Source organism: Parasteatoda tepidariorum, chromosome 5 (genome assembly GCF_982258835.1).
Source record: "Parasteatoda tepidariorum strain Cologne lab strain chromosome 5, Ptep-v5.0, whole genome shotgun sequence".
NCBI classification, from domain to species: domain Eukaryota; kingdom Metazoa; phylum Arthropoda; class Arachnida; order Araneae; family Theridiidae; genus Parasteatoda; species Parasteatoda tepidariorum.
In genome coordinates, this window is record NC_141759.1 from 44,877,418 (window position 1) to 44,896,594 (window position 19,177).

General features: G+C 28.6%; 1 protein-coding gene across 2 annotated transcripts in view; it reads left to right on the forward strand.

Moving 5' to 3' along the window:
- LOC107436116 (uncharacterized) overlaps positions 1–19,177 on the forward strand; it is a 297,809-nt gene that overhangs the window by 274,981 nt on the left and 3,651 nt on the right. Inside the window, exons 1-5 of one of the 2 annotated variants that reach the window (XM_016047693.4) lie at positions 7,659–8,012; positions 12,907–12,953; positions 13,361–13,495; positions 16,921–16,965; positions 17,041–17,109. In XM_016047693.4, coding sequence (XP_015903179.2) covers positions 7,853–8,012; positions 12,907–12,953; positions 13,361–13,495; positions 16,921–16,965; positions 17,041–17,109 — 456 coding nt within the window. In that variant the 5' untranslated portion in view covers positions 7,659–7,852. Of the gene's footprint in view, positions 1–7,658; positions 8,013–12,906; positions 12,954–13,360; positions 13,496–16,920; positions 16,966–17,040; positions 17,110–19,177 lie in introns of those variants that run through there. The other variant, XM_087165232.1, reaches the window with a different exon arrangement.

Below are 19,177 nucleotides of genomic sequence, written 5' to 3' on the forward strand. Positions count from 1 at the left end.
TTTTGTTATTTATATTTTCTTTTAACTCGATACAAAATTTTTGTTTACAGGGTTCGTCCGAAAATCAATGTCAATATTCCCAGTAGCAAAAGCCCCAGCACGACAGAGGGTTCTCAAGGTTATTACAACAACTGACAGCTTAGTTTTCAATAAAATTTTCCTTTTTCGATTACTAAATAGCAAGCAAATAAGCGGGAAACTGCCAAGAATACTTTTCAAAACATCTCAAAACTTGTCTCTTATAAAATTGAGGAAACACTACAAGTAAAGATTTTTTTCTGTTATTTTATTACAGACCTAACTGTATAAAGATTTATTATACGTACGTTGTATAAAATTCAACTTAAATTTAAATATCATACGAATAGTTTTTAAATATGTATAATTTTTACGAATCTCATTCCAGCAAATTTTGTTACATGCAAGTCAAATTGAGTTGAATGTCTACAATAATAATATTTATCCGACTGATTAAAGGTTGCAGGCAAGTTTGGATTTAAGCAGATATTGTTGCAGATTTTTTTCGTAAAATAATTATATAAGTAAAATAAATATTAATTTAATTCGTAAAATAAATATTTTGAATGTTACTTTTTCCAATAATATTTGTATTTTAATGCAATCATTAAATTGTGTTTTCTGATTTTGATAACACATAGGAACAAGTTTTTTCTTGCATTTATGCAAATAGTTGATATTGTCTCATTCGGGTGTGGAGATTTCGAATGTGGATTTTTTTCTCACCAATTTTTCAAAGGTCAATTTTTTAAAATGTCATTTTTACTATATTTTTTTTCAATATACTAGTTTAAAAACGTTATATATAAAAAAGTTACGTAAATGTTACACTTCTAGGGGAGTTTGAGCACATACTCAGGATTGAAACAGTCTTGAAACCCATGCCCAGAATTGTAGTCATTTGCGGCTAGGAGCGCTTCCTTATTATGACCCATTCTAAAGGGCATAAAGGAGCAGTTTATTGCAGTTTTCTAATTAATTCATTTTCTTTCACCTTCTGATTATCCTTAGCGAACAGTAAAAATAAAGAATATTGCATGAGATTATAAGAATAAAGGAAAATCATAGACGGCTTATTGCGATTGTTTATAATAATAGCACCTGTTTTTTTAATTTTGATTATATTTATGATTTTGATGACGGTTTTTCTTGTCTTCTGGATTAGTTCAAAATCACATGTCCAAGAGGTTGTGGGTTCGATCCCCGCCTGTCGAAACCTCCCCGCGTAGTAAATGGTGACTGATGCACGTTAAATCTGTCGAGTAACAAAATCCTCTATGTTCCCATAACAAATCATATCTCTGAGAGTACTGATCCAGGAGTTTTCTCGTCTTCTGGATTGGTTCAAAATTACAAGGCTACGTAGTTGAAATGTTTTAGTCGTAATCCCAAAACTGGGTCCGCTGTTCAACAACGGTTATAAAAAAAGTAATAAAATGATTCTTGAAACTAATGAATCAAATTGTTATAAGTTTCATCGCAATATGTATTTTTATCATTTTAAAACAATTAAAAGTTTAAAATTTTAAAATTCTTTTTAAAATGTAAAAATTTTTTTCAGTTTGTACACATTAAAGGATAGGAATTTTAAAATAATTTTTCAATATGCACTGTAAAATTAACTGTAAATTCCACAGAAAAATCTTTATTTTCAGGAAAAAAAAAACAGTTTAAAAATAAATATAGATTTTTTCTGTTTTTATTGCTATCCCTGCTTTAATCCACTAAATTCTCTTTTTTCATGGACTTTCTTCGCCTATTTGACGGCTTAAAGCTGTATTTTCCAATTTCTTTTCTCTGTTCCCAACTTAATCATGCGTTCGATGCGTTTTTGAGAATCAAAAGATAACTTTACCTTCTTTTTCAAATCATTTTACGATTATTTTCAACGATTATTTTCGAAAAACTAAATGCCAGAAATTATTATATATGTAGAAATAAAATTTTGATTCGACTTCATTGTCGAATTGATACTCTATTGGATTATTATCCGTTTTTTGATAAAATTTTTTGTTAAGTGAAACTACCAGACATTTTTATTAATATGGGCCAATCGAGTTTTAAACGTTTTTACATTTGAATACGCCTTTAATACGTAAGACATTTAAAAAATTTTCCTTTTTGCCAAACGCTAAAGAGCGTGGCTCAAGGGATAGAGCGCTTGCTTCCCAATGTTGTGTCCTGGGTTCGGACCCGACGCTTGATGTTATTATGTGATTTCTGCTCTCAGATTGCATCATAGATGGTTAAAAAATGTACTTATCTGTTTGAAATAACTGTATTTTTCTGTGAAAGGAACTCTTTCATACTGGTATACCAGCTGAGAAATAATTTTTCTGAAAATTTAACAAATTGTTTTTTTACTGTATAGTAAAGTCATTAAAATAGGTAATGATAATAAGTATAAATAAATAAGTCTGTAGAAATACTTCATTAATTTTCGCTTCTACCATTCTTCTAATGCATTATAACAAACAACACAGTATTATTTAAATAACAAATAAAACAAATTACAAAAGACTTTTAATCTAAAAATGTACAATTCTTTACCTTCTCCACAAATTTCAAAATAGTCGTATTGCATCTTATAGTAATAAACTACTGGATGTATGTTTTTTCTAAACATTTTTAAATAACATATTGCTGCTTATTTTGCGTGGATCACTAAAGATTGTGAAAGAACCCTTTTTTATAAATAAAAGACGAAAGAAAAGATTGTCCTTCAACATTCTAATTTCCCAAAGTACTAGAAAAATCCTCTAAAAAAATTAATCATCTGATTGAATTAATTTTTTTTAAAATTTTTTTCTGGCTGAATTTTCTTCAGTGCATTATAAATTTTTTTCCATTTAATTAATACAAAGAAATAGTTTCGTTTCGTCAAATTTTATTTCGAATTTTATTAACTTATACGCAATTTTGAAATTTTTTATTATTTATAAACTACTAACATCAGAATTATTATGGCTAAGAGATACTAGTTAAAATACTTGATAAGAGAAACTGAAACACACATTTTTAAATCCTTAGTAAGTAATAAAAATGAGTGCTCGACTATTAATAAATCAAAAGACAATAGATGATTTATAATTGAAGGAAAGATCTAGAGATAATGTTTCAGCGAAAAAAGTGGAATTACTGAGAATGTGACAAATCTTGAACACTAAAAGTTACGCTGTAATTTCAGTGAACCAATTATAGTAAGATTTATAAAAATTTCACAGATTGGATGACTTGGTCACATCTATATCTATAGCAATAAATACCGGTCAAAATAAAAGATAAAAAAAGCTTTTCACAAGCCAAATGGATAAAAAAAAGAGGTAGACAAGGCGGTTAGATAATGTGGGATAGTGTCTGAGTAGTGTGGGATTTGATAAATAATAAGGATTGCGGTCTGAAAAACTGCTTAATACAGTCATGCCTGTCAGTTAGCTGTAGTGCTGGTAGAGGAAGAAGAAACTAGCAAAAATATCTTTGTACATAGTTTTGAATGTGTCATATTTATCAATTATTATTAATTATAAGATATATTAAATCAATTATTAGTAATTATAAGAGATATTAAATCAATTATTATTAATTATTAGATATATTAAATCAATTATTATTAATTATTAAATATATTAAATCAATTATTATTAATTATTAGATATATTAAATCAATTATTATTAATTATTAGATATATTAAATCAATTATTATTAATTATTAGATATATTAAATCAATTATTATTAATTATTAAATATATTAAAGCATTCTTTAAATCTGGAATTACTACAAATAAAAGAAAAAGATTGATGCAACAACATTTTTCTGTTTAATTCTAAGCTAAATAAAGAATCTTGAATGTCATAATGAGTGTATAATGAGTAATAATGAATGTGTAAGTTTAATAAGTTTTTGAATGTGTAATATTTATCAATTATTATAAATTATTAGATATATTAAATCAATTATTATTAATTATTAGGTATATTAAAGCATTATTTAAATCTTGAATTACTACAAATAAAAGTAAAGAAGAAAAAGTGCTGCAAATATTTTATTTAAATGTATAATATCTGCAGTAACAATATAATTGTATTAACAATATATATGTTGATCAAATTTATACAAAATTTTTTCTGTTTAATTCTAAGTTAAATAAAGAATCTTGAATGTCATAATGAGTGTATAATGAGTAATAACGAATGTATAAGTTTAATTATTTAATTTGCTTCAAAAAATCTAAACTATTTTCAACTAATTCAAAAGTCCTGATATGTTTTTCAAAAAGAATTAAACTGAAAAATATGCGTTAAATTTTTCGTTAATACGCAAAATCTATTGAAACAGCTCATATATTTCATCACCTTTTTTCAACTGTGTTACGTTTTCTTTTTTTAATTATAAATATATCGTGGTCAATACGAATGAATCATAAATAGAATAAATTAAATAATCATTTTATTATTAATTCCGTTAAATGAAGCGCATTAAATAAGTGGATATTAAATTATTCATTGTTTGATTTCTCTTGTTTTATGTAATTATTAACCCTATAATTATTACGCTACATAATACATAATTATGAAATTATAATTTTAAGCATACCTTTGTATTTTAAACTAAATTTTAAAATTATTGAGAGTAAAGTAATATATTTCTTTCGACTCTTAATGTTTACACCTCACTAAGCTTTTACCAAAATTCTCTTCAGTCAATGTTTAAATAATCCTGCCTCAACTTATTTTCTTTTTGATACAAATATTTTGTAATAATATATATTTTTGTAATAATATATAATAATACATGATGGGTTATTTTTTCTATAATAATTCAGTAACAATCAGGAAAATAAAGAATGAATTAAACTTAGCAACAATTTTAATTTAATTACTTTTCTAAATAATACTTTTTAAACATGTTTTCTTTTCATGTGTTTTCCTTTAATTTTAATTCATTGAAAGTGTTATTATGCTAGCAGAAAAATAGTGTACTATACATTGAAATGGACTATTACAGTTGTGTTAACGAGAAATTTACATTTAAAAACAAATTGATCAAAAAGTTTAAATCTTGGATAACTTCCAGCTATGTATCGATTTTGTCAAAACACCTGGAGCATTTCATCTTAACTATTTCTCGAATAAATTCTTGGCAATAATTGCAATGTGCTACTTAAATTTATTTTCTAATATTTTTAATTAAATAATAATAAAAAAATCTGAGAAAAAGTATGAAAGTATGGTCAAAACTACCAGAATATGAAGGAATTTGCCTTATTTCTGACTCTATCAGGATACCAAAAAGCTATTTCTTTATCGAATCGCTTTAGTAAACTTAGGAATAAAATGTAATTTTATAATGTGTGATAAAATTTGGTAAATTTGAAAAACTTTGGTAATTTCATTGTGATACTTTCGAGCATGGCTTTAATACCATGTATTCGGTAAAATTTTTCCTTTTCAGTTTCGTGTTTTTTATTAAAAGTGTGGAAAAAAGAACTGTAATTTTCAGAATTTGTGTAATTCATTGAATGTGTAATTATGCTAGCAGGAAAATAGTGTACTGTACATTGAAATGGACAATTACAGTTGTGTTAACGGAAAATTTACATTTAGAAACAAATTGATCAAAAAGTTTAAATCTTGGATAACGTCCAGCTATGTATCGATTTTGTTGAAACACCTGGAGCATTTCATCTTAACTATTTCTCGAATAAATTCTTGGTAATAATTGCAACGTGCTACTTAAATTTATTTTCTAATATTTTTAATTAAATAATAATAAAAAAATCTGAGAAAAAGTATGAAAGTATGGTCAAAACTACCAGAATATGAAGGAATTTGCCTTATTTCTGGCTCTATCAGGATACCAAAAAGCTATTTTTTTTTATCGAATCGCTTTAGTAAACTTAGCAATAAAATGTAATTTCATAATAAGTGATAAAATTTGGTAAATTTGAAAACCTTTGGTAATTTGATTGTGATACTTTCGAGCATGGCTTTAATACCATGTATTCGGTAAAATTTTTCCTTTTCAGTTTCGTGTTTTTTATTAAAAGTGTGGAAATAAGAACTGTAATTTTCAGAATTTGTAAGCTGTTACCATATGAACGGAAAAATGAATGATATAAATATTGCGTATTGGGATTCTTGTCACAAGTATTATGTCATTCTTTGCAGAAATGTAATTAAAGTGCAATACGTTCATTTTATTAGAATCTTTTTTTCCGTTTAAAATTTTAAGCATTACTTTAAATTTTATAAGTTAAATACGCTGGGCATTCTTGGGAAATGTATGGCTGCAAAAGTGAATATATTTTGAAGTCATAGACAAATATAATAAAATAATTTTTTTTGTTATGCATGAGTGTTTGAAACGACCCCTCTTAACTCATATTATCCTTCGAAATTACATTGACACATCATCACATCATATTTTGAAGTATGAAACGTAAAAAACTCCAACGAAAATGGAGGATAAAGATGGGAAACAAAAATAGAAAACCCCAAGTAGCCGAGATAGACATAAAGAAAAAAAGCTGAACAAGAAAGCCACTAGTGTCGTGAGGGACGAATTAGGGTAAAAGTCATTTCCACGCGCTATGGAGATGTAGTGAGGAACTAATATCATTAGCAAGATAAATCATTCACATGAATTATTGTTCTTTCATCCTTTTTTTTTGTTTACTCTCGTTTGATGGTTTTGCTAGTTTTGTTTCTCACCTTTATTTTCTATATTTCGTTATCAACATTACGTTTTATGTTCCTAATCAGATTTGTTTTTTCTCATCAGTCATTGATTCAGTATAATCAAATAAAAAAAAAAATTGTAACTTCGCATGTTTCATTACGAACCAATTTAATGTATATTATCCCTTGGAAGAAAAAAAAAGTATACACATTAAGGATTACAAATATTTTTTTTTAACTGAAGAAAAAAGAAACACTATTTAAATCTGACAAACAACAGTACAAAAAGTCAAATAGAACTAACAATAAGACTGATTTAATTGCGAATATAGTATTTAATATATATCAGCAGATGACGCTAGGTGTTAAAATTCATCGTAAGACTTTCGGGTTACCATTTCCCACTGATTTTTGTGTCTAAGCTTGAAAACACGCACCATCTAATAATATTAAACTTGTAATGTTTTCAATATAGTGCGTTCTTTCAATTTAACTTTCAACGAAACGAACAACAAATGAATTCGGAAGTATCTGCAAGTTTGCTCTGATGCTGTCCAAAAACTAAAAAACTGTGCTCTTTTGCACAAATATAGCCTCATAATGTATAACACTCAAAAACATTGTTAACCTTACACTTTATTTATGCTCCAATATTTATTTTGTATAATTTGTTTTAGTCTCGCTACCTATTAGAATTTTAAAAATTAAAGAAAACTCTTATGAATGGTAAAATTACGAGTAAATCTTAAAGCACAATAATAAGACTTCCTAGAATATTTAGAATATTAAGCCTGTTCCCACATCGCCTCGTAAGCATTGCTCGTAAGCATTTCTAAATTTTTACCGTTTTAAATAAGCTTGTTTACATTCAGGCATCCATACATGCCACACGTAATCACTCTGCATAAATATGTTTCCTCAGTGAGTTATATTTTGTAAGCACGCTTGAGAAGGACCTCTTTGTATTTTTAAATATGCTTTATTTAATTCACATTGTGATAATTTGCTTATTCAGTACCAGCTGTTTTTTTCAATGACGCATATGATGATATGACCCTTTTTAAACGATGCTTGTCAGCAAGAACAGCTTTTAGAATCAAATTGGTCGAACACATTGGAGTGGTCTAGATATTGGTGTGATATTCGTCACGGAAATGTTTTACAGATACAGTTTAATTTACATTTTGGTTTCATCAGTTGCCTATTGCCACGGATTTGACTTTAGAAATGTTCTGAAAACCGCACGTGAACAGGCGATTATAGCAATTGGTGGTTCTTTTGTAGAATGTTTTATCCGTCAATATTGTGATTGTGGTAAGATTGCTTTTATTGTTGAGGAAAAAATACATTCCTAGAAGTTCTTTTGTTGTCCCCTAATTCGATCCGAACCTTTTTTAAAAAAAATAATAATTGATAAAACTGCGATTATTATTTTTTTGTCTAAATTCAGCAATTAAACAATGATATAACATTTTAACAATCGAAAAATTGTTTAGATTATGTACAATATTATGAATGCCACATGCCATGGGAATGTTATAGTCTATGTTATATAGATATAGGAAACTTTGAAAAATGACTAGAAAACACTTTCCGTTTGCCTCTGGCAAGTATGATAAAAACACATTCTCCAACACTAAGTTCTCCAAAAAATATGTGAACATTAACATTTTGCACGAGTTTAAAGTAGTGCTTCAAAATATACAGTTTAAAGATACTTTAGCTAAGCTATATATTTTTTTTAAATAAGACTCTGGATATAAAATTTATTTTATTGGAGTTACAAATTCTTATTTGTTTATAATAAAACACTAGATGCAATGTTATTATTGCACATAATATTTGCGATTCATAAATACACAGGGAAGAATATTTTATAACAACTAATAAGAAAATATGAAGTTATTCGTACGAATGAATTTGAGATTTCGTTTGAATATAAACATTCATTAATGCAAATAACTTCATATATTCATCACTCTAAAGAAATTTACGAACGTGAATTTGATGTCTTTTATGTAATTTGATTTCAGATTTTTCGAATGTCTTATAAATATTTATTCAAAAATTTAACGAACAGTCAATAACTGTAAAAAAATTTATTTCACTGGAAATGCTATTTGAACTTAAAATGAAAGGAGCAATTACTATCATCATTATATAATAGAAACTTTTTTTTTTTTTTTATTATTATAGTACATTTTTTTCATAAAAAGTACACAAAATCTCAACTGCCACTATTTATGTGTGAATTCATTACAAAAGTCGTATTGCAAAATTCATTACTTTCTCCCTTAAAATTTTTTCAATAAGCACATTACTTAATAGACAGCTATCTTTGTCTGGCACTAATTTTTTTGTATCAAATCATCTGGTACACAAAGAATAGAGTTGTAACAAATGTTTATGCCTTCTATAGTGATCCACCTATGTTTAACGGGCGGAATTTTACTATACACTTGAAACATGAATACTTGAGATTTTAATCCTTTAATATGACATAGGGGAGAGTGGGGTAAATTGTAACAGGGTACGATTGTAACAGAGCAAAAATTTCGAGTGTCGGGTTCTAGATTTGGTTCCTATGTGTCGCACAAGGTGTATTTAATATATCTACATGTACAATGCTGGCAACCATTTTTATGTACTTTTGAAAGAGTTTCATCACAAAAGATATTTTCACGCTAAGTAAGTACTTTTTTTGGTATTAGAATATTATATTGTAACAAAGTAATTTTGTTTAAACAAATAAAAATTATTAACCAAATATGTATGTGGACACCTTAATTAACATTAAAAAAAAGACTAGTTCTGTTAATTAACTAGCATTGTTTTTAACAAATGAAGTCGACATGGCGTCTTGGGGACGATTGTAACAATAAGTAAAGGGACGATTATAACAGCTGAAAATAAATAATCTTATGTTTACAAACCATTACTTAACTCTTTAAGAACCACCAATAGTTTCCTAAATCCTTTATATTATGTTGCATGTGTATTATTTTATTTGTCACCTTTCATAGCATGAATTAAAAATTTTAACCTCTTAAAGTTAAAAATTTTAACCCTTTTGGTCTCTGCTCATTATTATTTTTACTCCTTAAATATCATTACTAGTTTGATCAATAAAAAAATATATCACAACTACGATAATATGTATAATTAACTATGTTTTAGTTGAATTTATGAACTGTTATAATTGACCCCGTAAGTGAAAAATGCCAAAAAAAAGATTATATCCCAATCAACGAAAGAAAAACAAAACTGTTTCTCTTTGTGCTATTAAATGTTTCGACAACATTTTTAAATTCAACATCATCTGTTCCTCCTACAAGAGAGGAAGTTAAATATGAGTGAATAAATAATTTTTCAAAAGATCTGGTTTACATTAATCAGCTGCTGGATGTGTAATACAATCTGTGGATGGAGGCTGTGATATTTGTTATCCTATAATCCAAACCTGTTTTATACATAAATGAATCCTTTATTTTTGGTATCGTTATTCAGTGTTACAAAATGGCATATTTTTTGTTTCAATTGATTTAAATATCTAAAAAAACTACTTATGTACTATATAGAACTTAAATTTTTATTGCTATTAAAAACAATTCAAAAATTTTTCGTTGCTATGGCTCGTCAACTGTAACTGCTTTCTGTTTGGAATTAAATCTGTAGCAATCAATGGATTCTTTTTTAACATAATTGTTATCAAAATTACAGATAATTTTTAGTGTTTATTTGTAGTCCCTTTGAATTATTTATGATTTTATTCAATAACAACTAAATGATTTATAAACATCTTTGCAAAATTGAGTAAAATATTAAACTTTGGTAAAATTTTTTTAAAACTTTTGTGCAACTAAAAATGCAATTTTACTTTATTTTCTTTTTATTACAATTAAATTCAAACCATTATTTTGTGTTAAAATAACACCAAAGTGGCATAGTGAAACGAAATAGACAACTCAATAAATCTAGATGTTTGACAACGTTAAGAATGCTCTCTTATTCTTCTTAGTGTAATGTAGTCGAAACCATTTTTGCTGTTTTATAACAATAATATTAATAATTACAATAAGATATGATATACATAAGAGTCACTTACGTTATTTTTTCGATAAAATATAAACTAAGAGCCATAGCATGAGTACATGCAATGGATGTATATACACCGAAGAGCCATTACATTATGGCCACCCACTATCTATAACAATGGGCTCGCCCAGGTTTTCATGGTTTCTCGCCCAGGATCAATGTTTTCATGGGGTACATTAGGGACCATAATCCCCATAGAACAATCCCTGACGTCTGTAAGCTACTTGAACCCAGCTGCAGACCAGGTTTACCCATTCATGGCAACAGTTTTTCCTGCGGGGGATGGTGTTTCCCAACAGGATAATGCACCATGTCATAAGGGTCGAATCGTCGAGGAACATTCCTGTGATTTTCAAGTCATGTCTTGGCCCCCAAATTCACCTGACTTTAATCCAATAGAGCATTCATGGTTCTACTTGGAAAAGCAAATTTGTGCTGCTACGCTACCCCCTCGCAATGTGAGGGAATTGCAGGACCTGTTGGTGAGCGCTTGGTACCAGATACCGCAGACTACCTATCAGCACTTTGTGGAATCAATGCCACGGCGGGTGCTAGCAGTTTTGAGAGCTAAAGGTGGTCCTACATGTTATTAGCAGGGTGGTCATAATGTAATGGCTCTTCGGTGTATAAGAATGCATATGAATTATGATTCGATAAATAAAATTTATTAATCTAACAAACCCCAGTACAATAAGAATATTCATAAGAATTCGATCAAGTTTTAACAAAGCATAAATATAAGGAGCATAAATATATAATAAAATTATGAAATATAATGGACACATTTTTGTTATTGATAGACCTTATGAGAATATAATAATCAATATTATTGAAATAAAATAAAAAAAAAATTGTAACAAATACTTTAATTATTTTTCTCAAATGTGAGTAAAATCAAACTTTCAGCTTCTTGTAAACAATGCGAAGTATCGATCGTTTTACAAGTGAAGCGTTTACGCCAAAATTGGGGAAAACAATTCATGTATAATAATAATAATTATTATTTTTTTAACAGCAGGCACTGAACTGATCGTTCTTTGATATGGAAGGTGAAGAAAGTGTTGCTCATTTTGCGTTACCTGGTGAGCACCTTGTGAACTAAGTCAAGGAGATGAGAAACTGAGAGCAACTGAGCGACATTACACAATAACTGAGCGACATTACGACAATACTGCGCCATTCAGCCATCACACGCAACAGGAACAACGTATAGAGGGAAACATCCGTGCTCTGTTCGGAATTCAAACCGCTTGAGTTTTTAAACACTGAATTTGGATAGAAATTTACCACAGTTTTTCCAATATTTTTAGAGTTCTTTTCTCAACAATATAGTTATAAAGTATGCACATGAGATAAATCAACTTCAAAGTAAAATTGGAAAGAAAAAAACGGTATCAAACTTTGTCGAACTAATATTGGGGAAGATGCGTTTCAACGAAAAAATACACTGAAGAGCCAAAAAAACTGGTACAGGCATGAGTATGCAAAGCCAATCAAAGTACAGCTCTGCCATCGGCATACTCCTACTGGTTTATGGACAGCCCTGCAGGATTCATGGTGTCAATTATCTCCAGCACTACTTCACACATTGATCGCATCCATGCCACGTCGTGTTGCGGCACGTGCGTGCTCGCGGGGGCCCTACACGATATTAATCAGGTATAACAGTTTTTTTGGCTCTTCAGTGTATATAAACCTGATAATGCTTGTAGGTGATTTTTAAATTTCCACTTGTCTCTGTTTTATCCGGAAATCAAACAATAGGTTTTAATCTTTTCAGTTCTCAGTAATGATTCGTTAGATTATGATGATTCGTTACATTATTTTTAATCCTTTAAATAATATTTTTCTAGACACATAACTTTAATTTTATTTTTGCTAAATATATGGCTTACTTCCATTTGGACCAGGATTCAAAAAATATATATATTCGGAACAGACTTTTTATAGCGCACTTCACATTGCCGCCAATTATTTCAAGAAGTGCCCAATATGCTTCAATAATTTAAAATGAATTGAAACATGATTAATTTTTACATTTGTTAGCTGAAACTCACTTTTAATGAATTATATATTTTTGTAAATTTCTTTTACATTTATCTTACTATTATAGAACTATCGGAAGAAGAATCAAAGTGTTTTGACTATTGGCATAAAGATGTAAGTATTGTGCCTCATATATTTCCTTATTTAATTTTTTTTTCCTGAAAATCATATAGGTTGTTGCATTAGAGTGACACTTAATTTATATTTTTGAAATGGTTGTCAAAAAAATATGCACATGAGGTGGTCATGAGTTAATATTTAAGTAAAGAAAAATGAAAACTAAATCAAACCGTATGCAAGGAATATGGAGCTGAGTATGGAAACCTGCTTGATTGCTGGAGTAAATTATTACGAGTGAAATGTTGCAAGAGAATATTTCCCTTACTAGACCCTGGTTGATAGTTATATCAATAAATGATTTAGGTAAACAGTTATCCTTTTAAGTGCTTTCAAGAAATTTTTTTTTCTTATTTCGCAATTTCTTTCTAATTATTTTCTTCATAGAAATATAAATTTTTCAGACATACCAATCTCATAGAGAAAAGTGGAATGCGGAGTGTGACTTAAAAGATGGATACGCTTTCCCGGAATGGAAAAATGGCTCTTTGTCTTTTGATATATTGAAACCCTTTGTCTGCAACAACAGAGACGAGACGGTAAAAAAAAATTCAGAAAATATATCTCAAAATTTTGATTTATCATTTTTTTTCTGCTTATAGGATTGTATGTGCCTATAATTAATATACATTCCTTTAATTTTATTATACAAAAACATTTATGCCAAACAAAATAGATTATAACAATAAATTATGGGGATAACTTAAATAATAAAATTTTTTCTTATTATTTACAAAAAAAGAGTGAAATAAAAATGCCTTTAATGACCGTATCACAAAATGTCTCTTTCTCAAACTATCAGATTTTCTTTTAAATTTTATTGACTACCACGTTGGTATTTTTTAAAATTAATACTTTTAGATATTTTATGCTTCATTGGCACAGAATAAACCTGTATTTTTATCAGTTGAACAGTACTATTTGATCAGTGTCCGTTTGGTCAAAATGTCACATTAATTGCATTTTTGAATAGTGAGTTAATAAATCAAGGTTGCGTAAGGCATAAGTTAGGCTTTACAGAATTGCGTTGTTATATTTTGGATAACCTTTGATTTGTTTGCTTATTTGCATACACTGTCAAGAATCTTATATAATCAAATTGCTGTAGAAGCGGGCTAACCGAAAATGAAATACATTAATGTTGAAATATCTTTTTTCACTCATTGCATAAAAATAAAAATAAAAACACATCAGGTTGTTGCGTCATGCATATATTTAGAAAAGGAGTGCTAAAATTAAAATCTGGGAAAGTCCAATTGACGTCATAGATTCTGCTTCGACCTGAAAATTCGACGATTAAAATTCTTATTAAGAATGTGTAGCCTAGATGAACCAATTAACCAGAAGGCATAACACAAATGCATTTTTAAATTATCAAAATCAGTATTATCTCAGCTCAGTAGGGTAGGATATTTAAAAAAGAAATTGTAAACAATGTTGCCTTTATGTGGTAAGTTTAGTCACGATTGGATAAAGTATAAAAAATTAACTGGAGTTTATAATAGTTTAAATAAACAAAGACGAATGTCTAATAGGTGACAGTACTTATCATTCAAACAGGATGCAAAAGCAAGAAAATCATAAAAAAAATATTGTAAATATGGTTCAATTATCAAAAATATAAAATTTTATTAGAAGAGAAGATGGTCGTCATATATAATGTGTATTATTTAGATTAGCACGCATAGTCCTTAGAGAAAAAAAATCGACCAACTGATCTTACTTAAGTTCTAATCAAAAGTAAAATGGAACAAAAAATATTAAATTAATTATATTATTTGCAGAAAAATGTAAAATACTAGTTAAAGTAAATAAATAACCCAAGCAGAAGACCTTAAACTGGAACTATATTTGGAAAAATAGAAGCTACCCTGGAATGCAGTTGCCGGTGTATCGAAAAAGATTAACGCACTTTCCATAAGCAAGGAGATCGCAAATTTCCTTTGAACAATAATAAAAGAATAATAACTGAACAGTTATTAGCCTATTAATTTCGTATGTGAAATTGAGGTGAGATTTTGAGACCAATCATAAGACCTCATTATATAGATTTTTTGGTGTTAGAATCAATAAAAATTGATTCTTGCCAACGAAAGAAATGTTTTGAAAGGCTGACCTATACGTTCCTGTCCACTCTTTCATGGACACAATTTGGATTTCACAAAACAACGATAGACCGAGTGCATAATTCGAATGCGAAGTCTTCTGCAATCCACCCTATAGTCCAGATCTGTTCCTGTATGACTTCCACATCTTCGATGAGTCATATGATGAAATAAAATGTCTTCTGGTCCAAACAACAGAAATTTGTTTTTTTTACTACTTTTAACAAGTATTGTGCTGCTAGTGTTACAATGGAACAAATATCGAAATCATGCAAGTGTTGACAATACCTTTGAGTTTCTGTGAAGAAATTATTTAAAATAGAGCTAAGAAATGCATTGTTAGATTGTGAAATATTGATATTTTAAGCATAAAAAACAATATTTAAATTATATTTTCATGATATATTGAAAACATACAATATATAATGTTAATAGTTAATTAATAGATATGTATAGATATAAATAGTTATATGCATGGTATTTATTGATAACGAAAGCTTCCTGAAAATTATAGTCAAAGAGATACATCAAAAGTTTTCCTCTTTATTAATAAAAACAAATGTTGAGTTGTCGATCGAAAGAGTAAAAGTGGCCAGAGCAAGTCTTGGAGTTTGGGACAATGACAGTTCAGTGGACTCAACGGCATGTTCGACAGTGTCTTCTAAGTTATGTTTATATTAGCCAAAAGCAGGGAGTGACATTGATGCTTTACCTCCCAGCTCACTGCCCTGGCTCTCCCACAAAAAATCTGTGGAAAACAAGACATCAGTTGATCGTCTCAAATATGACCTACAGTACATCTTAGAACTGCTTTAGCTTATTGTCTGACTCTATGGAAACCCTTACCAGTGTTTTTCCCTTCTCACTGAATTCATGTATGATGGAAGGTACAAGATTGATCCTTTACTCATTTGTATTAAATGCGAAATATGCTTTATCTGATGATGTCAGTATTTTTTCCTATTTTTTTAAATAGTGAATGATTGACCACTTTCTCGTTTGTATTGAATATAAAATATGCTTTATTTGATGATGTCAGTATTTTCTTCCTATTTTTAAATTTTTTTTCTTGAATGATTGACCACTTACTCATCAGTTATGTATGCAAAATATGCTTTATCTGATGATGCTTATTTTCATTATTTTCTTTCGATTTTTTAAAAAAAAATTCTAAACTATTTCTGGAACTGTGTTTACTTAACACAGTGAAGGAAGTTGTTCATCATTTTCAAAAATAAGGAAAAATATATCTTCATCAAGCTTCGGTATGCACCTTGTTTTCGGAACTAAACTTTCATCTATATTATCTGATTTCTTATATTTTCCTTAAGCTTCTCGTTGATTCTATTTTTTTTATCTAAGCAGCTTTCTGCAGGTATTTTAAAGAATAAAAAATAATTTTCCTTCTTATTTATGTCCCAGACGTTTTTCGCAGCAGAACATTGCAAAATATTTATTTTGAGTTAACATTATACCAAGTCATAATCACTTCATTATAGTAAAAAATGGTAATTAGAAATACACACTTTCAGATAGTAATATTAATTTTAATTAATAATAATAATAAAATGTAGTATTAAGCACCAGGGACTTCGTTATAAACTAATTAACCATAATGGCACTGATCAAAACTACCTCATTTTCATAATTACCCAACTTGATCCTAATTCGTTTATGATAAAGGTGAAAAACTTTTAGTCAACAAAACAGCTTTGAACCATTAAATTCATGGTGAGAATCCAGAAAAAAATAGTATCTTTTACCATGGTCATAGAACTTTTGTTAATTGTTACATAAATTGTTAATTAGGTATTATTTTCATGTTTTGAAACTTTTTTTTTAATTTTTCTATTTTGCAGAAGAATTGCCTTTTGAAAACAATCAATCACATTCTTGATTATAGTGTAAGTATTTTTCTTTTAAGCAAATAAAAATATGTTTTTAAAAATAAAAATTTTGTAACCTTAACTAATTTTTAGAACAAGCTTGAAAGAGAAAAATTTTTTCCCAGCCGTAAAGATGAGTTTGCTGCTTGGGAAAAATATCGGGTGAGTTAAAATATATGTTGTTTTCTTAATAAAACACAATGGCTTATTATGTTTATAAAATCTTAAAAGTTCGCTTTGTTCATTTCATAAAAAAATTTGATTTCCTACTCGGTTTTGTAAAAATCAAAAGCACGCACTTGAATTTTAGTTTTAAAGAATAACTGCAAGAAGTTGTAAATGCTGAAAAATGAGTAAAAGATTTTTATTTTAAAGATTAACGAGAAAAAAATAAGTGTAAAAGTACAAATACATGAACTGAAAAAAGGGAATGAGTTTGCAGTACAAGTCGAAAAACTTAAAAATTCAAATATCCTTAAATTGCATTGAAAATTGTAGCAAGGAAAAATACTTTTTTGATTTAAAATGTATCAAATTGAAAACGCTTGAAAATGTTGAAAAATTTATTGAAACTGTGAACAATAAAATGATCCAAAAACAAAACCAGAAATCAAAATTCAATGTTCGTATATTTTTTAGCTGATTCATGATAATTTTCTTTAAATCCAATTAAGTTTCTTCAGAAATGTTACTTTTCCTTAAAATTTTTTTAGAGTTTTAATTTATGTAAACTTTCTTAATAAATTTTGATACAAACTAAATCGGTCATGTTCTTATTGATTCAAGGCATGTAACTTGCTTAGAAGAAGTTAACAAGGGGGTTCTAGGAATTCTGACCGTTACCTTGTTATATTTAGTTAAAATCACAGGATAAACAAAGTATTCAATAATAAGAGACTTCAAATCTGAATTAAATTAATTGAAAAATTTGAAAATATTGAAAACATTTTAAAGATGAACTGCAAGCCGTAAGAATTTGGAAGAAAAGTGTGGATCGAGAGATCTAATTCTAAAAACGAGGAAAAATTATTTTTTATTTTACAAAACAAAAGAAAATAAAGCTCCCGAATTTTGTAATGCATACTAATAGATGCATCAAATAAATTGATTACGTTATTTTTCAAATTTTAAAAAAAAAGCAATTAGATTTGATAATATAACTCGATATTTTTTCTAAGAAAATTTAGGTCCTTAACTTACCCCTGTTATTCATCTCAAATCAAACAAAACTGATACAAACAAGGAACCTTAACCTAACGTTTTTGGTTTTGGTAATTGTGCATAAAAAATGAAAACACTGTCTTTTCAAGGGACTTAAAAATTCAGAAATCTTTAAAACATAAATAAAACATCATCTTGAACAAATTATTTTCTACGAAAAAAGACGTGTCCCACCTACTAAAAAGGAATGAAAATGTTCATCCCACGCCTATGATGATAGGTGACACCCCCGATTCGAATTCATAACCCAAGTCAAAATTCTTCATGGTCCCATCAAATCATTTTGATGGTTTACGTTGGTTTCAGCGCGATTCATGATGGTCCAACATAGTTTGATAGTTACCATCATCCTACATTTTCCGTTATTCGTTCATGGTGTTTGATATGGCAACTAACTCCCATCATTCTCTGTTAGAAAATGCTACTTTAATACTATGATGGTTTACTAGCAAGAGAAGTTTGATTTTTACGAACCAACAGTTCATGATAAGCAGTGATGGTCCATAATGATCCCAACTGTACATTTCCATGATGGTTTAAGGGGAATTATTGTTAGTTAGCACTCAGGGATATACCATAAAAACCATTAAGTTTCTTTACGTTGGACCATCAAAGCTTAACCCCGTCCCGCCCCAGGGGAGCATCCGTTTAATACTGTAGACTCAAAGTGCGCGCATGTGACTACTCAGCAAGAAAAATGCTTGGTGACGATCCATGGCAACACGTCTTAATAATGCGCAAGAGAGGCAAAAGCAACTTCAGGGAATGGACAGATCTACGTTGGACCATCATAAATCTATCCGAATTCCTACATTGGGATGATGGTTGCTCATGATTGTTCCAACATTTGATTTCTAGTTTACTATGGAAATTCGTGATTTTCCATAATGGTGCAACAATGCATTTCCATTATGGTTTAATGGAAACTCTTGTTGTTTCAGGAAGAATGTACCATCAAAACTATTTGTTTTTGATGGTATATTACTTTTATAGACTTTGATGAAAATTT